The 24,415-nt window shown below is 42.0% G+C and overlaps 1 protein-coding gene and 1 long non-coding RNA gene across 6 annotated transcripts in view; one reads left to right on the plus strand and one right to left on the minus strand.

Moving 5' to 3' along the window:
- Window positions 1-8,094, plus strand: part of DGKI (diacylglycerol kinase iota) — a 287,790-nt gene extending 279,696 nt beyond the window's left edge. For 2 of the 5 annotated variants that reach the window (XR_010592257.1, XM_042851905.2), the window contains 3 exons: window positions 3,571-3,607; window positions 5,735-5,834; window positions 7,527-7,965. Coding sequence is in view for 4 of the 5 variants with exons in the window: in XM_042851905.2 (XP_042707839.2) it covers window positions 3,571-3,607; window positions 5,735-5,834; window positions 7,527-7,643 (254 nt within the window). In the remaining variant the exon portion in view is untranslated. Of the gene's footprint in view, window positions 1-3,570; window positions 3,608-5,734; window positions 5,835-7,526 lie in introns of all 5 variants that reach the window. The other 3 variants (XM_008171112.4, XM_065565886.1, XM_065565893.1) reach the window with 2 other exon arrangements.
- The window catches only part of LOC135975342 (uncharacterized), a 54,948-nt gene that overhangs the window by 9,179 nt on the left and 21,354 nt on the right, over window positions 1-24,415 (minus strand). The gene's annotated exons all lie outside the window — the stretch shown is intronic.

Here is a 24,415-nt window from a genome sequence, read left to right on the forward strand (position 1 = left end):
CGTCCCCCTTTCCATGGAGTGGAGTAGGATATTTTTTCTCTTCTCCCCTATGTGTTCAGGAGGAGGGAGCAGGTCTAGCCACTCATGCAGTGTCTTTTGGTAGAATAGTGAGATGACACTGATAGGTATTGCGCTAACTTTTTGTTGAGATGAGGCAGAGCTAGTGGAATGTGAGTCAGTACGCTCAGCAGTAGGCCCCAGTCCTGAACATTCCTCAAACTTCAACAGCCTTGCTACCCTCCAGTGGACTTGTACTCTGAATACACAGAGGGAGCAGATCTATTGAGAAGGAAAGTGCCATTTTGAGTCCTTTTTCCGAGTCGTATCAGTTTACTTTGGTGAGAAGGATACAGTTTTAGCACTGAAGAGCCAACACAATTCTGGGAGTGTGAGCTGGATTCTATTTTGGCTCACATCATGAATAGAATTATTAGGTAAATTCCAAATATAGGGCCAAATTCTCCTCTAAATGACATGTATGTAATCCTGTTGAAGGCACAGGGATTGCATAACTGTGCTAAGCACATAATTGGAAGAAAGTGAGGTTGCAGTGGTATAACCGAGTACAGCATTTGACTTGCAAAATCTTTGTTTTAAAATCAGGTACCTAAGCCAGCTAGACCACTATGTGGCTTTGCTATCCCAGTTTGAGGATGACAGAAAATCCATCTTTTTACTTGTAAGCCCATTTTATATGGAAATTATTGAGACAATAAATATGGAAACCCACAATGTCACTTTTTCAAAGTAGAGCCCCACCCTTAAGTCATGGGGGAGACCCTGAGTCGAGTTAAAAAGACATCAGCTGTAAAAGACAGTTACTGTTAACCTCTCCCTCTGATTGAATTTGAAGAGGGAAAGAGTAGCTTTAGCAGCCTCAGTTTGAAGGGGTAGGGTTTGCTGCACGTATTGAGGACTTTTAGCTTGCATGGTGCCATAGATTTTGGAAATAGCCTTGGAAATGTGATCATTTAGTTTCTTTTATGTTGTAGTGAGCTCAGCTAAAGGGCAGCTGTTTTGCTTTTGAACATCTCACTCCTTGTCCCTCCCCAAAACCCAGACTGCTATGCCTCCTGAGAAATCAGAGAGCGGGTTTGGTGGAGCAAACGGGGCAGGGAGGGGGGAAGAGGGAGGGGGGGGAAAATTAGTCTTTCTGTGTGAAATTACTATCAGACATTAAGGACAGAGAGTGATCCCAGCTGGTCTTCTCCCCAATGGTTCTTGCTTTTCAGCTCCTTTCAAGCGAACTCTTCTCCCCCCACCCCCCATCCCCTATTTTATTTTCCTGGGCCTTTTTTATTCCTCCACCTCCCAACACATTTTTATCTTTTGTTTTTATTCCCCCCCTGCTGTTTTCCTTGATAGAACTCTCACTCATGCATTTCCCTTCCGGACTTCTATTGGGTTATTTTGTCCTCTCCCTCTCTGTGTCTCAGTCCCCTTTTCTTTCTTTGCCTCTTGTCCCCAGTAAAACAGGCGGCTCCCTACTGGGCCAGGATGACAGTGCTGTTAGCTTTCCCAGTGCCAGCCTTTCCCACATCTGTGCAGCTTTTGTCCTGCACCAGAGGGGTTTTGGAATGGTCGGTTGGCAGCGCCAGGGAGACTGATGTAAAAACAAGGTCCAAAAAGAGGGGTTGGGGAATTAGAAGGAGGGCATGAGATGGTTTAAGAGAAGCACTGCTGAACATAAATAAGGGCCCAGCTTAATATTATGCATGACTCAGTGCCTCCAGTTTGAGCTGTAAACATAAGAGAACAAAACAATAATCTGGGTACCATATTGTTATGTGAATTATATACTACCAGTCTCTGACCCTCAAGCTGGCTGTGATAGTTGGGATGCTGATAAATAGCTTAGTTCAGTGTAATATCATATAAACCCCCTTCCCTAAGGTGGCAGAAAATGTGCTGGTTTTCTTATTTTTATATTTTTAGAATGCTTTTTGAGCCCCTTGCCATCAGCCCCATCCCCCTTCGCCCTAATTTCATCCCCTTTCCATCCCAGTCCAATTTTCCCTCCTCCTTGGTCTCCCTGCTTAGCAGGCCTAATTCCCCATCATTTTAACCCAGCTCCTTTGCCATCCCAGACCAATTACCTCATGCCCCTTCCCTTTCTCCCCTGATGCCCATTTCCCTTTTTACCCTTACTCTATCTACCAAGGCACTTTGCACCTCAGTCAAACTGTCTTTCCCTCTCCCCAAAGCAGTCATCACTCAAAGTAATCTCCATGCCCAAAAGAAGTGTGTCTGTATCTGGGAGGGGCAAAGCTCCAGTTGTGTTTCCCAGCGGGCTACAGTGTATTGTCTAAGCCCAATGGCTGGCAAATGGCAACGTTGGTAAGCTGGAAGAGCAGCATTGCCTGAAAAGAATAATCTTTTGACAGACCCTAGATTTTTTTTTCTTAGTTGTCTGATTCTAATGGCATGAGAACATTCAAATTTCATGTTCCCGCTTATTGGCATGCAGGGGCTTCAGACCCTCAAGGAGTTGCCTATTTTCCTCCTTCCTCTGTGCTCCTAGGCCCTTCATTATATCTGACTACCTTTCTAGTCAAGGAGGGTTGAATCCATGTGGAATCCATCATTGTTGCTCCTTATTAAGATTAATGCTGTGTAGCACGTTGAAAATGTAAAGTGTTGTGTATTGGTGGACTACGGTGCAGCCTTTCCAAGCAGAAACTGAATGTGCTATGTCTATAGCACCCACAGTCCCTGCTGTGTGGGGAGTGGGCCCCCAAAGCACAAAGCAGCTAATTATGGGAGCACGTTCCCTAGTAGCTGGTGAAATCTCAGTTGCCATAAGTCCCCTTATGAAGTTCGAGGCCATTGCAGCAGCCAGTGGAGCCATTTGAGCACATTGCTGGTAACTTGGGGCAAACAGTGAGGCTGCAGGGTTCCTTAAAGATTTCTACAGTGTAAGGGTATGGGGAATGGGATTGCTTTTTCCAACCTCCCACAGTGTGAAGATGGAGGAGGAAGGTAGTGGGCCACCTACAATTCCAGGAGACAGCCAGTTGGCTTTCCTGAGTGGTAATGAAAATGTTTGGTTTTGGGGAGGGGGTACAGGTCATTGGGTCCTGTTCTCCTCCCTCCCAACACACCCACAGGAAAACAGCAAAAGAGGAAAAGAGGGGTTCTATTTTGTGCTTTTGTAACAAATAGTGTAAAATTTGGTGGTTTCAGATGAGATTTGATGTAAACTTTGCAGGATCATTCAACCTGAAAGTCCAAAGTTGAATTTGGGGGATATGAACCCACAGGCAGTGAAACTTCAAAGAAAGGTTCACCATATCCACCTCTAACCAAACCCACAATATTAGGCACAGTTTTACTGGTTAAAACAATAATCAGCCAATCATAGAACATAAAGCATACCATGTGACATATGTGAAAGAGACAAGCTTTCGAGCTTATCCTCACAGGTCAGTGTAAGCTTGAAAGCCTGTCTCTCTCACCAACAGAAGTTGCTCCAATGAAAGATATTACCTCACCCACCTTGTTTCTCTAATATCCTGGGACCCACATGGCTACAACAACACTGCATATGACATACGGGACTTTCTTTCACAGGTCCATCGGAGTTACTGGATATGACAGACAGTGAAACGTAAGTGCAACCCACTTGACACCCACTTCCTTCAATGATTGATTTGTTTCACTTTCCTTCCATTTGTACTCATTGGAAATCTCTTGGTGCGGTACAAAAGTTAAAATAAAAATGTGTGAAAATGGCAGACTTCTAAAAAAGGATTCCCAACCCCAATGAGCACCACGCTCCTCCTCCCAAACTCCAAAACAAACTTCGTTCTCTCCCCTCATCTCCTAATTGCCCTAATTCTCCTAGAGTAGGGTTTCTCAAACTGGGGGTCATGACCCCTCAAGAGGTTATTATGTGGGGGGTCACGAGCCATCAGCATCTACCCTCAAGCCACGCTTCACCTCAGGCATTTATAATAGTATTAAATATATAAAAAAGTGTTTTTATTTTAAAGGGGGGGTTGCACTCAGAGATTTGCTGACTGAAAGGGGTCACCAATGCAAAGGTTTGAGAACCACTGTCCTAGAGGAAAACAGCTGAGATTTGCAATGTCCTGACACTCACTGAATCCAGGCACTGAGGGCCCAAGAGGGATAGTAAATTCCAAAGGCAAGAAAGAACTTCTTGCTGACAATGCCCTCCCACAAGCTGAGAAGAATTTTATCTCAAATAGTCAGAACCCAAACCATTTTGGACTTTATAGGGTTAAACCACAGCTGTTCTATGATTAGGGTGATCAGATGTCCCGATTTTATAGGGACAGTCCCAATATTTGGGACTTTGTCTTATATAGGTGCCTATTACCCCCCCACACCCCCTGTCCTGATTTTTCACACTTGCTATCTAGTCACCCTATCTATGACCCCTTTGCACCATCTGTATTGAACTGCCACAAAAGGGCCATAATAGGGTAAGCATAGCTTTGTCACAGGGGTGCCAGTGCCCTGCAAAGAACCAGCTCTGCCCCATCTCCACAGACGTCTTCACTGCAGGGAGCGTTCCAGAGTACTCTGGAAGAGGGCATGAAGAGGCGTGCATGGAACATTCCCATGCACCAGTGATTCTGCACCATGCAATGGTGCAAAGAGATCATTGCAACAGAGGTGCAAGTTAGGGCAGCATCCAGGGCTTCCCTAGCCTTTGCCATAGGTTGAACCATTCACTGTCTAATCCTGAAAACGGGAGTTGCAAACCACTTCCCTTCTGTCCCTGCACTAGCTCTAGCACCAGCACAGGCATGAATTTGTCCCTTAGTTCTCATCTGGAAATCAGTTGGTATCTAGTGCTGCATCTTTGGTTCAAATCCCAGCTAGGAGAGATTTGTCACACTGGTACCCAGTCAATGTTTCAACTTGCCCCCCTCCATATGTTGAGTCTGAAATTCCTTTGAGAACACACACACACACACACACACACATACACATACACCTGCTGGCTCTGTATATGTGTGAAATCTGCCCTGCTAGAGCATAGCTCTTGGCATTCATTTTTTATAGATGTATAGTGGCACCCTCTGGTTGATATTGTCACTAACAGAGCCTCCCTCCACTCCCACCTAGAGCACACATTCTCCTCCTCTTCCTCATCATATGAGGAAGATTACTTCAACTGCAGTGGTACTGTGAGACGGTCTCCGCATCTTGTGAAAATCAGAATGGTTTAGAGCTTTAAAGTGAATGCTGATCTCCAGCTGTGGAGGACTAGAACACTAACTCACTGATGGAGGTCAGGAAGAGGTGGGGATCCGGGCTCAGGCAACAATATGGTGCAAGCGCTGACTTTGGCAGGCAGGAGTTTTGACTTTCATGTATCTGTCCCTGCTTGCAGGAGCCAAAGTGTCAATATTTAGTTTGGGTAGGAAATAATAGAAAAAATCACCACTGTTTACCCTACAGTGAATTAACAGAAAGGCAGCTAACTTGCTCTTCCAGCAGCCAGCAGAATGTGGTGATCTGTTTCTGTAAGAGTACTAATAGGAAGGAAAGATACGAAGGCAACAGTTCCTGTTCCCTTCTCCACCCACCCGGAAGTACTCCATCTCCATCTGTGCATTATAAGCTGCTCTACTGATCCGGAGGATATGCAAGCTGAGGGAGAAAGTGTACATGTCTATGCCAAGGATAACAGAAGAGAGCTTCATAGAAATGCTGCATTTTTCATTTTAACTTACGGCTGGTTTCCTCTGCTTTGGTTTAGGGGTGAGACAGCATTGCACAAGGCGGCCTGCCAGCGCCATCGTGGCATCTGCCAGCTCTTGGTGGATGCGGGAGCATCTCTAAGAAATACAGATTCCAAGGTAACCAAACCAAATGAACCAATTATAAAACACTTTAGACAAGCGAGACCAATCAGCATCTGTCCCTGATGTCTGCATTATTGAGGGCCTCTGTATGTTCCAAAAGCATTTCTTTTCAAACATGTCGTTTTATTTAGAAAAATGTCTTGATTTAAACAAACACAAGAGACCCCAGTTAAATCCCCAACCTGGGTCATCTTTGCCATAGTGATAACCTGTCCTGAAACTGTTTTCTCAAATGGAGTGTCAGTGAGGCATCTCCAGGGCAGAGTAGTACCATCGCTGGGCACTGTAAAAGAGATGTATGGGTCACTGATTAGGAATCCTAGTTTGATTTGATGGTGACTATGCATGTTGTGGTTGTGATCTAGTTATTTTGTGGGGATGGCTAACCCCCTTCTGTGTCCCAACTTTCCATTTTGTCCACTCATGCAAGACCAACCACAATCTCCCCCACCCTCTTAGTGTAAACTCAAAATTGAACAGACCTAATGAGACTGTCTGAGTTTGAGGAAAACATATGGGCAAAATTAGAGGCTAGGAATATTCAACCATTGTGTCGGTTTGTTTGACTAAACATCCACAAGAAGTTCACAAACATAAATAAACTTGAGCATGGACAGGGAGGGGCCGGGGCCACTGCCACATTACACTGAGTACCAGGGTGTCTAATCACCCCAGCTGACCTGTCTGCAGGTGACCAGAATCACCTTGGAAGGTGCTACATAAGCTGCCCTTCTGGCAAGAAGTTAGTAAAAGCAGACAACCTATGGGTAATGGTTGAAAGGTGTGATAAAAAGGCAGTTAGACTTCAGGAATTTAGAATCCAAGGTTTGTTGCTTCTCTACAGATAAATGAAGTTTTAAAAACATTATTCCCATATTTTGCGGTGCAGAGTAGTCTCTTGTGAAGAGAAGGTTCATCTGTTCCTTTTGGACAATAGTACTGAATACTACTGTCAGCAAAGGCTGAAACGCCGACAAGTGGACACTGACTAGCCTGATACCTGCCTGTCTTTATCAACCCAGGGATGTTGATGTTCCTGGGGGACTGGGATGTTCCTATGTTTATTAATGTAGGAACATCAACATTCAATATTTTTTCAAAGTTTGATGTTCCAGATTCCTGGTTTTAGGTTATAGCAACCTTAAAATAACTTGGTAGCAGTAAGATGCCCTAAAGAGTGATTATCAACTGAGGCCAGCTCAGCATGGCTTCTACAAACTCCGATATTGGGAGCCTTTCTCTTCACACACTTGATAGTTGTTGCCTATGGTCTCTATGGGTTTCTTTTCATGCCTCAGCTACAGTACTGTGTGGTATGCACACACAGTATGTCCAGCCATTGGATGGGAACTCTGCTAAATCTATTTTGGTGTCTATATACTATTTGTCAGCGACTGCAAACCACACAGTCTCTTGTAAAATTGAGGGGTTTATTCTAAATCTGGTAAAGACTTTAAGTAGGAGGAAGCCTGGCAGCAAGACACCAGTCCCAGGAGCCATGCATATAGTAAAATTAAATAATTCTCATGGAGAACCTTAACTTGACACCAGTCAAGCTGCCTCTTCACATTTCTGCTTCAGAATTTTCTTTCTGTACTTCTAGTGTTACCTTCTGTGGGACATAAATTAATTTTGTCTTCTAAAAATGTATGTGTAAGGCTTTCTATCTGTGTCCCTTCATTGTAGGGTCAGACACCTAGAGACAAGGCTCAGCAAGCTGGGGACTCAGATCTGGCCTCCTACCTGGAAAGTCGTCAGAATTACCAGATGGTTTCCCATGAGGACCTGGAGACTGCAGTTTGATGTCCGTGAAGGGGAAGAGAACCCTAGGAAATAACAAGGCTGCACCTGAGACACTCAGGCATTGTATGAGGAAGAAGCTGATGGAATCAACGTGTCTCTCGCTCTCATGCAAAATATCTGAGGACATGCCACCAGTTTCTAAGGGCTAATGAGTCTTGTCACAGAACTGTTGTGTTCCCGTGTGATGGCCCATTGGGGATGAGGTGAAACACTCAAAGGTCTGTGGAATCCATGGACCATGGAAATTTACCCTTACTGCTTCCAGCAAGTAGCATGAACTTCTCCCATGTTCATCTGTACAATTTATTTAAAAAAAGAAAAAGGGAGGAAAAAAACCAAACTAACTTGGACATTAATAAACCCAACCAACCCCTTCCTCCATTCCTACAGTGCCCTACATACCTTCCTCTCCCATCCTACTCATTTGTCACCAATTAAATAATATCTGTTATCTCTGTATTAATTCTTCACAAATGGACAGGTGATAGGCAAGACTTTGAGGAGCTCTGGATGCCCTTAGGAAAAAAAATGACTTTTGAACCTGTTGAGTCTTCACCTACTGTTCCCTCGGAAGTTGAATTCTCAGTGTTTAATTGCCAGGGAGTTTTTTTCTCTTTTTTTGAACAAATTCTTTCTACTGCCCTGTTCTATGGGGTGCTGGATCCAGCTAGCTTTAAAGCACTGACAAGAGCTAGCCTTCTATCTGTCTCTGAATATATCTTAAAGGTGTCCTCATGAAATATTTGAGTGGAAGGGAGTTGCTGTGTGACATTTTGTGTTGTCTTCTGACAGACCACACAGTAACCAATAAGATGTCTCATGTCGCCACTCTGCTGATAATGACAGACTGATTCTGCTCAGATCTGAATCCTGCCTATAATTAGCCATTTGGAGCTTCTGTCAAGTTGTGTTTTTAAGATAGGGAGAGATCAGAGTATGATGGATGCAGTTGTGGTTGACTGACTTACTAGCGCTGCCACTTTGACTTATTGACTCTTACAGTCATAGAAACCAAATGTAAAGCATCAGCTGTCTGTCAAGGCTTGCTGATATTAACAAGAGGATGAGCACCACATTAGACATTTTTAAAATAATAAAATACAATGCAAACAGATGGGCAGATTCCAAGAGGGATTTGGAACAAAGCTTTAAAAGAGAGAGATTATCCTATTCAAAAGAAGACAAATGTCAACCATTAGCCTCTCATTGCACACCATAGGGTTAAAAACATATATTGCTTAGCTGTTGTCAGGCATGTAGTCATGGTTTCTTTATTCTGCTCCTTACTTTCCTGACCCAAAGAATACCACCATCAAACAGAGGAATCATCCGCACCCCAAACATACTCACATATACATAGTGTTCATGTTAAGGTTTTCTATCACTTATGGAATTCAGCTGTCAGAATTAAGGGGGCTTTCCCTTTTCTTAGTCTGACTACCCCCATGAGAACTGTCAAGGCTCAATCCTGGCGTAATAATACCAACACTGTTTGTAATTGAAGATCCAATTCTCTCTCTCTTTTCACATGCATTTGCAAGGTGTAGGTTTTTGATGGTTGGTGCTAAACAGGATTGGTGTACAGTTTTGAACCCAGGAAAACCCATCAGGTCATTCTTCAGATAAGTTTTTCTTCCTTTAATAGCAGTTGTGGGGATGAAATTGATGTGATTCTGGTGAATTTTTCTCTCCAGTTTTTTTTTTTTAAACAAGTGAGTCTTTTGGCAGAGGAGGGGGAGCTGAATAATAAGCCTTTTCATTTATCTTGTTTTCAAAGCTCTATTCAATGTGAGCAAAATATTGTTCAGTATTTCTTCCGCTGAAAGAAGATTATATTATATTTGTAATCTACAGATCAATGGCGACATGAAATGTATTTTGTCTTATTTTCTCTATTCACTTTATTTTTCTAATTTAAAAACAAAAGATTAAGGCTAAATTCTTCCCTTGGTTACTCATTCAGGGGTTTCCATGGAGGGCCAGTGTATACATACAAGGACAGAAAGCAGAGTAAAATTTCTCTGTGTGTGAAACTTCCATACAAACAACCCTCCCCTTGTGCTGTCACTGCAGTCCTGGCATTATTTCCCAGCTGTGAGGAAAGGCATGCAGCTTTTTCACTTTTGGTTGTGCATTCTGTATGTGAGAAATGGAGGAAGTGGGACTGGTACCTTGGGCTAAATTCTGACCTGTGCCAAGGTACACTTGGGGCATGGGGTCATGATGGTCAGTGAGGCAGTTATAGCTCCCTGATTCTCAAGCTTCCCTGGCCCAGGACCAGACATTAGTTAGAGCAGCCATTAAACTGCTCTAACTTATGACCGCTTGTTGTGGTCCATAGGGAACCATACAGTGGCTGTGAATCACTGTAGCAGGGTTGTGCTCCACCCCTCCCCATCACCGATTTTCCTCTTCTCCCATGATGTGCCCTGAGAACTGGGAAAATGGTCGGCACAGCAACTGGCTTTTTACATCAGTTAAGAATTCCCCTCTGCAGGGAGAATTTTCAGCTTGGCATCTGCGGCCTTGTGCCATTCATACAGTTTAAAGGAGCTGGATCCCAAATGAGAATCTGGCCTTCTATTTTTCCCTGCAGCTGGAAAATGATGCTATGACTAGAAGGACACCATTGTGCCTCTGGAAAGTTTTTCACTCTGAAAACTCTGTAGGAAGCAGTTACTATATGATGAGAGGAAATAAAAAAAAACAAAACAAAACCCAGCACTGAAAATAGAACAGAACTTGGCATTCACATAGTCAATGGTCAAGGTGTGCCAATGCATGTCACAAACAACATGTTACATCCTGGGGGAATATTGATTATGTAGCTAAACAGAGCATATATTTATTCTCTGCAATGGCTCTCTCTCAGCCTGGGATATCAGAACCTGTTTCATTGAGAGAGGGAATGTTGGGCTAGGACCCTAGTAGGGATTATTCCTTTCAAATGCCACAGGATCCTTGATTCTGGACAGTTATCAGAAGCAAGCAGACTGGGCATCAGGTATTTTTTCCATTACTGCAGGTATTTTTTCCATGGAGCTATTATTTTAGAAGTGTAAAGAATTTAGGGATGATCAACCATTGAGGCTGCTGGACTGGTAGAATATTATTAGTTAATCTGCCTTATAGGGGTTCTTGATGTAGAATGTAGCAACTCCTGGATTGTTCCATTCTGAGTGCTGCACTGTCCCATTTTAAAGTGAAACTGGGGGCAGAAAATATTTTTAATGTTAATGAAATAAACAATTTTGTTATTTAACAACATTAGTTATTTTTGTTATTGCATATCTCAATGTTCTATAAATATATATCTCTATATACATTATGTGATAAAATGTGACAAGGTTCTGGGTAACTATAGCATCCCTCAGGCATTGTTGACCTTGTAGGAAGAGGGTGGCCATGGAAAGCAGTAGATTTCAAGGAAATTACAGCTCTTGGTTATAAAACGGAAGTTCAATATAAAATACCCCTCAGCCCTCTGTATTTAGTGGGTGTTGCACGTAGGGGTATAGCATCAGCAATAGTCAGTGAAAATGTCTCTGTAATTGTACGCTCACTCTGAACAAATTTGTGATAGCCAGTCTGAGCTTTAGGGGCCATCTCGCAGTTTGAGATCTGTCTGTCTAGATTCTTATGCTGACACCCCTCACCTTTGTATCTCCCAAATGTGAAAACAACAACAATGGAATCATTCCATATCAATTCACAGTTCTGTAGCCTGGGTTTTGAACTGTTCATGGGCAGTTCTGTAATGCACAAAGAGGGGCCATTAGCGCACCAGATACATAAAGAAAATAGAACAAAATAAATGTTTTGTTGCCATTGATCTTCACAATTGTATATGTGTAGCTGGTGCTAATTTGGATGAACAAGTGAGCACACAGTTTGGTGGTGGTGTGTTGCATTTAGTTCTGGTAGGTTTGTTTGGGCTTTTAAATCACCCCTTTTACTCACGTCTCTCTTCAACTTTGCTGTTTCATTGTTACAGTGACATGAATTGTAATGAATAGCATCAACACATCAGGTCTTACATAGATGGTGGTTTACCAGCTGCTATTTTCTATTCAGCTATCCCAGATGCTGCACTTGGGTGCACCTAGGTGTTGATAGTTCCAATGCATCAAATTCATAGTGAGAAGAACTGGCAAAAAGTATTAAGCGAGCAGGTAAATTGGTAGCCTTAAGCTCCCTGGGGCTTTCACATATGTAATGACACTCAATGAGTATATAGGCATGCTGGATATTTGGATGCCTTGAAGACACTTTGAGAAATTCTGTCCAGTAGTCCTGTCCATGCGTGGCACTGCACTGCTAAAATGGTTCCTTGTGCTGATTCCTCTGAAGTTCATAATTTTCTCTCTCCCCATTTTTACCTCCTGGTTTTGGTCAGAATAAAGGGACATGGCCAAGCACTTTGTAAATTTGATGTTTAAGGTTTTACTTTCCATTGTTTGTAACAGCTCCCTTAGCACTTTGAGAATAGGATTTCTTCCTGCATTGTGTTTGATCTTTCCTATTTGTTAAATGGTACATTTCCCTCCTTTTTCTCTGGGAACACAAGCCAACCTGGCAATAGGTTGTTAACTTCCTTGTTTGTCAAAAGCATCATCCAGGAGTGTCTTTAGTACTGCAGCATTTCTGGGAACAGTTTGTTAGTAAATTCATGCCTTGCTGGCTGCCTCTGAAGCAACAGAACAAACAATGTTACAGGATTCAAACTGGTGGGTGTCTTCTTTCTTAGTAATAGAATGGGCAATTGCTTTTTAAACACATATTTAAAATCTGGAGGAGCTCCCCACCACACTACAGTGGATTTTAAAGTAGGTCCAATAATGTGCCAAAAATTATTTCACAGTGGCACATCTAAGTCTAGACTTTTAAATGTTAGGAAAAGCTTCTTGAGATTCTGTGTTGCAACTCCACCAGGAAGTGCAAATGGAAGGCTCTGCTGAGTAGGGGGAAGGATCTTAAAGGTAGCTTTAAGCTGCTCTCCCATGGCTTCCACAGTAATTTAGACCAATGACTGGCTATTATAAGTTACAACACTCTTTCCCTGGTCTGTCTATGGGCTGCTTTGTAGCCTGCAGTTGCTGAGAATTTCTGTAGCTGCATGAGCTAGAGGGACTCCCCTTCTGCCTCTGGCATGCCTCCTACATTAGGGTTTGTGATGGGGCCTGCAGAGAGAAGCCTATGGCTGTCCTATGCAGTGCATGTGTCAGAGGAATTTTCACCCTGCTGGCTAAGGGCTGCCATAGTGGCAGGAAAAAATCCCTCCCTCAGGCCTGATCCTGCCCCAGGAAAGTAATTGCATTTGACTTCAATGCGCACAGGATCAAGCCTCTGATGATTAGGCAGACTAAGTGCTGAATAATCTCACTTCATAAAGCAATCAGGTTGCATCTTATAGCCAACGTTTTCTATAAACTGATATATTCCAGCCCTCGGTGAAGTCTTCATTTCTTGCACGGTAAAAAGAGAAGAGTCTTTCCCACAGAGGGCACATATATCGAGCTAGCAAGAGGAAGGCAAGGAGCTAGCATACTCCTCTTCTATATGTGCTTTAATAATGCCCATCCAGATGCAAGATCTGGAGTCCTTTGAGAGGTAAAGGAAGGAGTCCTTTTTAACAAGTGTTCTTTGTTTTAACATGCACACAACAATACTTCAGTGAAAGATTTGATTTTTAGCCCACTTAAATGTATCCAATTATGGTTGGACATTCTCCAATCCCAGAGAAGTGTGAAGACCTGAAGGCTAGATATTTTTCAAAGAAAAACAGACACGGCAGAGATAAAATAATGGGAGAACAGAAAATTCACTCTGAAATATTTTCTATAGCAATTGGTTTCCATTTTCTTGCCATCATCTTACAAAGACAAGCTGAACTGGGAGCACTGTATTACAATTGTGTAATTATAATTTATCGATGATTTAGCAGCTCAAACTTTCATATGTACAATAAGGAGATGTACGTTCTAAAATACAAGAAATAGACACCATTCCTTTAAGTAATATATCACTAATTATAGAATTATTGTATTAGAGCCAGATTCTGTTATCCTTACTCACATTGAGTAATACCTGATTCCACAATTAGTCCCATCCGTGAGAGTACTCGAGGAGTAAAGGTCTACTCAATATGAGTAAGGTATCAATATCTGGTCCTTACACAGCACTGATAATTAAAAAGTACTTAACTAAGAAGTGTCTAATAACAAATTAGTTGAATAGATAAAAATGGGCATCTATTAATTTGCAATAAACACAGAATTTGCAAAATTCCAGTATTCTATGACAACTGTTGTCATACAGTAATAATTTAATTAATATATGAACCATAGTAACACTTAATCCTTAGTATATGCTTAAGGGCATCCTGGTTCTAACTGCCTTAATGTCTGTTAATTATCATATTTCTCTAGAGCCTTCAGTCTAGAGGGAAAGGGGTTAATGCATTTCTGATTCCCATCTAATCTGTAGGAAGTAATGTTATAGTTACTGAGAAAAACAAGACGTTCTTGTACTGAAAATACCAGACATAGGAGTTACTTATCTGGTTACTATGACTCTAATTGACAGTTTCATTTTTCTAGGGTATGTTTTATTCCATGGAGTGCTATGATATTTGGGGTGGGGGTGGGGAAATTAGAGCAGAAGTTAAATTCAGTACATATTAGGACCCCCTGAAGGATGGATGTCAGTTGAAGGCCATCAACAATTTTTTGGGGGGGGAGGGGGGGAGAGAAGAGTGAGAGTTAAAAAAATACAATATAAGCCGTAGAATATCACTGGAATGAGCAGTTTTGTAGCATGACTAAATTTGTCCACTTTTAATAAAGTGAGAACAGTGAGCTGCTGTTCTGAGCTCAGTGTTTTCTTTCTTTATTAATGCAATCCCTAATTTTTTTTGGGGGGGGGAGACTAAAGTTCCTGCTTGTCTATGCCTTTGCAGTCCAAAAATGCGTGAAATTCTCTGTTTTCAACTCCTGAGATCTTTGCAAATACTGAAGAAAAGCTGTAAATTGGGCAATGGTCAACTTTGGACATTTGCCTCCCCCCACCCCTCCCCCCACACACATTGCCAAGGAGTTTCTCCCCCATAAAGATTGATGACAATGCCACCCTGAAACAAACTGCTACTTTTCTCACTTGCTGCAGACAAAAAAAGGCGAATACCCCACCCCCCACCCTTCTCCAGTTACTTTTCATCATTTTTTTTCATGATCACAGAGAGAAGGTTTTTTGTGTCTGTTTTAATAGGAAGCAGACCTATATGTGCACCTAGCAATTGGTCCATTGTGGTTCAGTGCTTCCTTGTGGGCTTGCCATTACCATGGCAACATTCCTTCTGTGCAAGGCATTCTGGGGATATGCATCAGTCCCCAAGCCTGTAGAGAAGGTGGGATAGGTAGCAGTAAGAGCAGGCAGGGAATGGAAAGTAATTTAAGGTGGGCTTATTTTAAACTCAGGTGCTCTTTGCTTTTCCTCCCTTTGCCCTCCGGCCCATGCCCATTTCTTCTTCCTTCTCTTTCCTTTATTACCTCCATCAGACTTCTTTCCATTCAGTCATTCCCCACATACTGCTGTTTCTCTCCTTCCTACCTCCTGCTCACTTTATTTGTGCTGAAAAGGCTCCTCCTGATTCTATATACTGTGCTCTTCTACCTTCTCTGTGCCCCTCTGCATGACCAGCATCACAGAGAGGTTCCTGCTAGATAATCCTTCCTGGGGCACTTCTGAGTAGTCAGGACCTGGCATGAGTAGAGCTGTGGATCTCTGAGGTACCATTCATGGGCAGGGCTCTCAAGCCAAGAGAGCAGACCCTAATGGTGGAATGAAACAGGAAGAATTTCCATCATGTGTCATGATTAAGGTGTATGAGGACAGGAGCATAAACTATGGGGATAGTTTGCACTTGTGGTTTTGGTTGTGATATGTCCATCTTTTAACCTTAAATGCAGAGTAAATGAAAAGCAGTCTCAATTAGTCGTGTTTTTCCCCTGACTGCGACACCTCCACTCGCTCAACTTTATCCCACTGAAGAATTTTGCCTAGGACAAATAATTGTTTTGCTCTTTGAAGGTTTTGCAGGATGTGCCAACTTCTTCCAAAAGATAAATGGCCATGGAGTTTTTGGGTGAGCGGGGGTTGGTTGGGCTATCAAACTGCCCCAACTTTCTTCTTCCCCCCAAATCATTTCCTTTCTCAAAAGCTTCTCAGTACGATGAAAGGCCTGTCTCTGCTCATCCTGCAGCTCACAGAATCATAGAGAGCTGGAAAAGACCTATAAGGACCTCTAGTATCCATTCTGCAGAATGGTTCCCTGCCATACTGCTGACTCCTTAAATCACTTAACAGTGTTGGGGGAAAGGAAGGGAGAGGCTGAGCCTGCAAAATGTTGAGCAGCTCCTGCAGGGTGCTGAGTACTCTGAACTCCCACTGAAGTCTGTCTAATCATTGTTTTTCTATCTGAGCTATATCAAGACTTCACAGAACTGGGTCCTAAATGTGCAGAGAAACACACATGCCATGCACCAACGCTGCAGGGGGAAGTGACCTTTCTTCAGAGACTCCCCATCCCAGAGATGCCACAGGGAAATGTCTTTGAGCCTCACTTTAAATACCTCAGTTAAATACCTACAGCTCCAAGTAAGTCTTTGTCTCACCCTCCTTTCTGGGGAGGTCTTCCAAGATCCTCGTATTTTCTTTTCTACTTTCCCTGGTAATAGGGAAACCTCTTCTGGCCGAGGAGGTTTTGCACCTAGTTATCTCCCAACCCCACAGCTCTGAATTCTCCCTTGTAAATGTTGGCACTCAAGTGACATCTTCCACCACCAGGAGTTGAGCATTCTGCATTACCCCCTCTTCTGATGGAAAATTGAATAGCCAGAGGTTAAAGTACCTTCCTAAAGGAGGCTATAACTTGCAAATGTTTGTCATTGTAATACAACTCGTAGCAAATCACTCCCTGAAGCTCAGCAAGGTGGAGAGCTATCTTTGGCTGCTTGGTCCGAGATGGAGTGTGCACTAATGTTCTCCAGCTTATATTAGTGACTGTAAACAGACCACCAGAAAACTTGTTCATATGAGGCACCTGATTGTAACACTTTCCTGACTTAACAATGGGAAATCTTCAGCCTGGTAAGAGGTGAATTTTGAGGGCTGGGCTTCCATACCCACTGGGCAAACTTTCCAACTATCTATGGAATTTCAGTATTGCCTTTTAGTCAGTGAATAAACCTTATTGCTGCAAATGACAGGTTTTTTGTTTTGTTTAGTATTTTTTTAAATCTAATACTTTGCTTCTGCACAGCTTTAGAGATGCAATGAATTTTCTGCGTTGCACCACATTAAATATATCACATCATGGGCACAAATTGTTTGATATGGACAAAAACACTCATCTAAATAGTCATGAAACTCTTATTATATGTTTATGAGAATGCCGTGTCTATAGGGATTGCTGACATTTTATAAGACTGTCCACAAGTAGCTCAGTGGAAGTTTTGTCTGAGCAAGGACTTGTGGATTGGACCCATGGTTTAGCTACAGTATCCCCAAAGAGTTTACATAGGAATTGATCCTCATGTTAATTATATGTTTGTGCCTCGTGTATTTAAGTCTAGATAACCACGTGTTTACAGGGTTATTCCACATTACTGAGAATGCATTTATAGTAAATAATAAGTAATCAGCATGTCTTTATAGAGAGGCATTGTGGTCCAATAGATACGGCAATTGACTGGGAATAAGGAGAGCTAGGTTTTATTCCCATCTTTGCCATTGATTCACAATGTGATGTTGGGCAAGTCACTTAACCTCTCTGTGCCTCAGTTTCCCCATCTGTAAAATGGGGATAATAACTCTTATCCACTTTGGTAAAGCACTTTGAGGTTTATTGATTAAAAGTGCTATGTAAGTGCTACATATTATTAATCATTATTACAGTTCTTCATTGTGCCTTGCAAAGTTTGTCCCATTTAATATCCTGCTTCTTTTGGTGCCACATTTTAAAGGAAGAGGATTAGCATTGTTCTATGTTTTTATTTTATCTTAGTGTAATTGATGTAGAGAATAGTGTTGGAAGATGACAAGTTCCTGAAGAGGAGATTTGCACTTTTCATGCTTGATTTCAATGTTTAAAATATTGCATATTAAAATGTTTACTCAGGTGATGTTTCCTTTGAATTAGGGCATTCAGGTGGTCTTCTCCCTCCACGCACCCAGTTGACACACTAGATATGTTTTGCCAAACTCTTGAACATCTGTGTTTCTAAGCATTAAGAGTTCACTGATCACAGGCTGTTTCTTTTTGGGGGGTTTGGAGGGGAAAACATCTGAGAACCCCTCACCCCAGTTGTTTCTACCCCACCATCAAAGGGGTCACAGCATCCCTTCCTCTAGCCAAGGAGTATTGGATGCTGCACCCTCTGGAGCCTGGTGCTGCAACTTTCTGTTAGCCTGAGAGGGTTGCTGGAGAAGGATGTATGGCATTCATTCTCAACTGCCTACCCACCCTAGGGGGTTGATTTTTATGCTCCTGCCACCCAGGGAATGAGGGATGATACATGAACCAGAATGAGGATAGTAATTAGTGGAACACAGAGAATTGAATAACTCTTTTCCAAAAAGGGACAAAACTGATGTAATGCAAAAGTACACTTGGGTTTTATCAGACAACCAGGAGATATTGGGAGGTGTGGTGGTCATGGTGAAAGGGCTGAGATTTCCAGTAGGCAATATAGTGGGTGTTCGTTTACCACTGTCAGGGGACTGTGATAAATCGAAGACTGAGGGCCAAATTCCAATCTCAGTTATATCTGTATAAATCTGGAGTTACTCTATGGAAGTCAGTGAAGTCACTCCAGATTAATGCCAGTGTAACAAAAAATCAGAATCTGGACCATTGTCTTCTAATAGTTTTATTCCTCTTTATAAAACAACAAAGCCAAGGCATAACCATCCATCTTCAGCCAGCATTTCATGGGCATCCAGAGTTCCAGTATTTGTAGATATCCTATATTCAAATCCACATCTGTTCCAGGAGTTGTAAAAACATCACAAAGGGCTCTTTTATGCTGTCTGACCCCACTGCATAATGCCCCAGAGCTGTGCACCACCAGGAACGTGCCAGCTGGCAGACAGAATCCAGGCAAAACAGCAGTGAGGTGACGTGTTTAACAAAGGATCAGGGTGCAGTGGAGGGTGGTGGCAGGGGGAAAGAGGAAGGGGTTTTTTTTGTAATAAAGTGACAAAGTATTTTCTTCCCTAATTTTCTTGCAATTCCTATTTATACAAAGTATCTTGATCACTGTGTTGCTAAAAAGAGGTTTTAAATGTGAGCTAACCTGAAAGCAAGGGAAACCTGTAAACAATGAAATTACCAGTTGCTATTACTTTTGGACACCTTTTCTGTATTGTGACTTGTGTGGAAATGTACAGAATAAAAGTGAAGAAGCTCACTCATTGGTTGGGCCAAGTTTCCTTCTGTTATTCCAGTGAAACCAGGTTGCTGCAGCTGTCAGTGCTGCAGAACGATTTTGAGATTCAAAAGCAGTAGAAAGCTCGCGAGGCTGGGCAAGAGGTTGTGAGTGTTGTTCACAGATTTTATCGCTAATCCCCTCGTCGGAGATGGAGTAAAGAAACTGGTTTAAAGGGCCCCTTAAGTCGAAAGAAAGGGCTTTGTCGTGTGAATGTGTCCAGGCTTAATTCGATTTAATGCTGCTAAAGTCGACCTAAACTCGTAGTGTAGACCAGGCCTAAGACCCTAAGCAAGTCAGCATGCCACAGATGCCCATTTGACACTATGCTGTGCTAGCAACTCTTGTCACCAACTCTTGTCTCACACTGATATCATGAAATTTATATAAAAGGCGGCATGTAATATATTATTTGACAGCTGATAACACACTGGTCATTAATGTTACTGTGAAATGTTTGTAACAACACTGTAGGTGAAATTAGGGATGCTCTCTGGCATTATGTCCTGGAGACTATAAACTGACACAGGTGACAAAACAGGTTTCTTCCTGTATAAACAGAAAATAAAATATGGTGGCAGATGCCCTGTCCAGGAAACGAGGTCTGACCTGCTACCTGCTGGTCAGCCTATGACTAACCCTCTTGCAGCTTTGTAAGTGGGGGAGGTGTGACCCAATCTATCAACATCCTTCTTAAATGAGGATACCAGAACTGGGCATAGTATTCCAGCAGTGGTCACCCCAATGCCAAAAACAAAGGTAAAATCACCTCTCTACTTCTCTTCGAGATTCCCCTGTTTATGAATCTCATGATTTCATTAGATCTTTTGGCTACAACGGGAGCTCATGTTCAGCTGATGATCCACCATGACTGCCACATCTTTTTCAGAATCACTGCTTCCCAGGATAGAGTCCCCCATTCTGTAAGTATGGCCTACCTTCTTTGTTCCTAGATGTATTCATTTACATTTAGCCATATTACAACTCTATTGTTTGCTTGGGCCCAGTTTACCAAGTGATCCAGAGTGCTCTGAATCCTTACAAGAAACATGGCCAAGGATGCTACTATGCTCATACTCAAGGATGAGGCGTTCCACAAGCAGTAATGTGACATGCACCAGCCCAGGCATCAAAAGACTAAAGATTACTCCCAAGAGACGAGAAACACTAATGCTGAAACTCAGCATAAAAAATCCATACACCGAGACATGGAATCAGCAGGACTCTCTGGCAACTACACAGAGAGCCAGACAAAAGATTGTGAATGATCAATATTCACAATCAGACTGTTGTTTAATCAAAGAGCGAGTGGAGATCAGTAGTAGTGAGTGTAATAGAACCTTGTGATTGCAGCTCAATCTATCTATTATACATTCATCGTCAAGGCATCGAAGTATCATTCAAAAAAATAGAACAGGTGGTGGCTTGCTGAGTAGTTCTCGCTGATCCCAGGGTAAAGAAGGAGATGTGGTTTTTTAAGCCTGACTGCACAGTTCTGCAGAAGCTGGAAACTATTTTGAGAGTGGTAGCAGAGGGTCTCTTACCAAAGAGCTGAAATAGTCCAATGCTGGCGGAACTTTCTGGGAAAGTTCTGAGAAAACCAAAACTATTTCTGAACTGTGCTTTGGCTCTTCCATCCTGTATCCTTATCCCTATCCCAACCCACCTTGCTGCGGGGCCCATGCTGGGGCAGCAATTGGCACACAAGGATTTGATTATATATTTGCTGATATAACTAGCCAGCAGGAGCAAGAATTTTGTGTGTTGGGTGGAGTGTGATTCCACGGTTGCTTCATACCTATATATCTGTCTGTATATACACATACTTGGTCAATTTCTCTGCTGCTAAAAATGTGCAGAGCACCAATTGATTTCAATGTTGCTCTGCTAATTTAGGCCAGCAGAAAAACATTCAGGGGGCAACTGAAATTCACTGATGGGTGAAATGGTCTAAATATTGTCTGCAAAGCATTTTTGAATACTTTGGGATGAACAGCATTATATAAATGTGAGGAATCATTATTATTCTGGACATTCACTTTTTCTCATTTTCTCCCTCTTCTGCCATATCATACGAAGTATAAAGCAGAAGGGCAGACATAACTGTGGTGTACGATTGAAAAAGATGGCAGAACAAAGACAATGAGTAACTCTACCAGCTTCTCAATGCATTTGCAGCTATTTAAAGTTCTCAAAGTCCTGCCCACAGTTCCTCTCGTAGTTCTCAACCACATGCCACATAATGATGAGGCAAGGAACTGCAATTTAAGATTTATTCCCAGACAAGAACACAATTAATATTATGGTGAAGTGTTACCAAGATTATAGTTAATGTTGTAGAGTGAAACATATCTATTAATTTAAAACATCAGTAGTATGTTTATATCCATACATTATAAGTGCGTGTTTGTTTGAAAGTCTGCTGCATTTCAAAAACCTAAATATCAGAATTTCTAGGCAGACTAAGTTAAGGTTCCAACACTAGCACTGAGATGTGGTCTTTGACCTGTACCATGAAAGCACAGGAAAATCTGGTCACTGGTCTCTAGTTAGCAAGTGGATTTGCATTTTTCAGTACTACAGGACAGTGTGTAAAGTATTTTAGTGCAATAATGGCAGTCTGTGACTTGTAGTTGACAGCAAAATGGGGGATAGTAATTAGGATCAGTAGGTATACTTTAAGTTGGTAATTGAAACTTAAATGAATATTTTCACACTTTCTGCTATTAAGGATTTTTTGAAACATGACAATTTTCTGGATTTCAATTTTTTTTAAAAACTTCAATATCCTAATAGTATTGATTTAAATTGACAGTGACTTTAACCATTACCGAAAGTAAGTGCTCAGAACTTTCTGAAAATCAGATGTGTCAATTTTGGCACACTGAACACGCAATACCTAAAAATCACTAGTCACTTCTGAAAATCTTGGCCTAACTAGCTATTGAATGTTGCGGAATTCAGAGACACCATAGCAATTGTGGCCAGAAGTGGGCACAACCAATTTTTCCAGTTTCAGCATCTTTCTTGCTATCCATCTATTTGCAGGACCGGTCCACAACATTTTGGCACCAGAGGCGGGGAGCTCAAATGATGCCCCCATATCCCCTCGCTTGGGACAAAACTTTGAAAGGTCTCAATTCTGCCTTCTTCCTGTTCTACTATACTCATGGTACTGCTCTGCTACATACCCCAATAAAGGAGAACTAACAACTTAAAATGCCTTGTTCAAAAATTTTAAGTAATACTTAACTTTCAAACGCCTGAACAGCAAATGTAACTTTTCTTGTCTGCATAGTAAACACTGGCATTTGTATCAGTTTGAATAATCAAAGTGGTGCTTTCCATGCCTTCTTGGTTGCAAAGATTTGAACTGCTTCCTGAAGGTCCACAGTCTGGGCCAGCTCATGCTCTACTGAGATGGTTGCAAGGCCAACCAGCCTCTCCTGTGTCATTGTGGAGCGTAGACGTGTTTTTATTAACTTCAGCTTGGAGAAGCTGTGCTCTCCACTGGTAAGTGTTAGAAGTATGCGCAGAGCAACAAAAGCATTTGGAAAGAGGGTGGTCATCTTATTTGTGCACATATATTCCAGAACAGCCTTTGGAGTTGATCCTGCTGAAATGTATCTTGAAAGGGTTTTCAGTTCATCACCTAAATCATTTGCATCAATATTGTGCATGTCATCATGTGTCAACACTGTCTTTAGTGCCCTGCATTGCTGGTGTAGGTCTTCTTCACGTATAGTGAGGAGTTTTGGAATATCATACAACATCCCAAATATACTGCTGTGTTCCTTGAGCTGCATGAAACATTCTTCAACTGACTGTATTGCTCAATCTAGCACCTGGTTAAATAATTCAACTTTGAATTGTTGTTTGGGGTCTCTTATGGGATTATCTTGTAATCATAATTACTATGCTTGTAATCAAAATGTCGTCTTCTTCAGTTACTCTTGTATTCTTGAATGGTTGGGAAAATAGCTTCAGTGTGAAGTTCCTCTGCCAACTTCTGTGCACTCTTCAGAACGTTTTGAAATCCCTTATCTGACCGGTAAGACTGTAGGTATGACTTTGCTTTGTCCAGTTGTTCCATTGCTCCAGATATATCAAGGTCAACACCTTGGAGTCTCTTGCTTACAACATTTATTTCAAACAGTATGTCATGCTACAACACTAAGAGACAGAAATTTCAAGTGATGTTTCTGGTGATTCCATTTCCCTCTGCCACTGTTCTCCCTCGAACAGTTCCTGTCATAGCATTATCCTCCATAATGGCAACTATGGCATCATCTGTCTTCCCCATTTGGTGTTTGATAGGCTTTATCGCCTCCACTCGACTTTCCCATCGTGTGGCACTCAGTGGTTTCAGTGTCAGAGAGGATGTTCCCAGATGTTGCTTCAAAATTTGCCATCGATGAGTTGATGCAGAGAATAATACATAGATGTTTTGAATTGCATTAAAAAATTCAGCAGCCTCACTAGAAGCTGACGCTGCATCACTGACCACCAAGTACAATGAATGAGAACTGCATGGGACAAAAAAGCTCGAGGGTTTAACTCTCAGATCCGTGTCTGCACTCCTGTTCTTTCCTCTCATGTTGGCACCATTATCGTAGCCCTGACCTCTCATGTCAGCTATCGCAATTCCCGTATCTTCCAGCTTTTTAAGAAGCACATTTGTCATACCAGCTCCTGTAGTATCATCAACGTCAATAAATTCTAGAAAATGCTCTCTTGCTTTCAGCCTCTAACCCCACTATATACAAATACAAAAAACTTACCTCCTGCCTTTGCAATTAGGGAAACTCCTGTTAATCTACTCAGGTTAGTTTTTGCACTGGCCTCACCATACGGATTGCTTTGGGCAGTAGCTTCTATTGTTTTCAGTTATCTCAGTACATGAATGGGCGTAATTGCGCCTTCTAATTAGAATGAAAGGAGGGTGCTCAGCACAATCATCAGGTTTTATCATGTCTGTGATTGTCTTTGGATCAAACACTCACTTAATGGCAGCTATTAACGACTTCCAGCACAACATTACAATGGCAAGGCTGCATTAGGAGCTATAGAGGCTGTATTTTGGCTAGCTATAGTGTGGAAATTTCATCACAAAGATATTTTCCTACTAAATTAGACACAAGATTGGCATTATTATTTGTAGTACAGTAGCACTTAGAGCACCAAATGAGATCACAGTCCTACAACTAGGTGCTGTATGAAGACACAGTAAGAGAGAATCCATGCCCCAAAGAGCTGAGAGACTAAATAGACTTTCCCCATTTTAAT

Source organism: Chrysemys picta, chromosome 1 (genome assembly GCF_011386835.1).
Source record: "Chrysemys picta bellii isolate R12L10 chromosome 1, ASM1138683v2, whole genome shotgun sequence".
In the NCBI taxonomy this organism is placed as follows: Eukaryota; Metazoa; Chordata; order Testudines; family Emydidae; genus Chrysemys; species Chrysemys picta.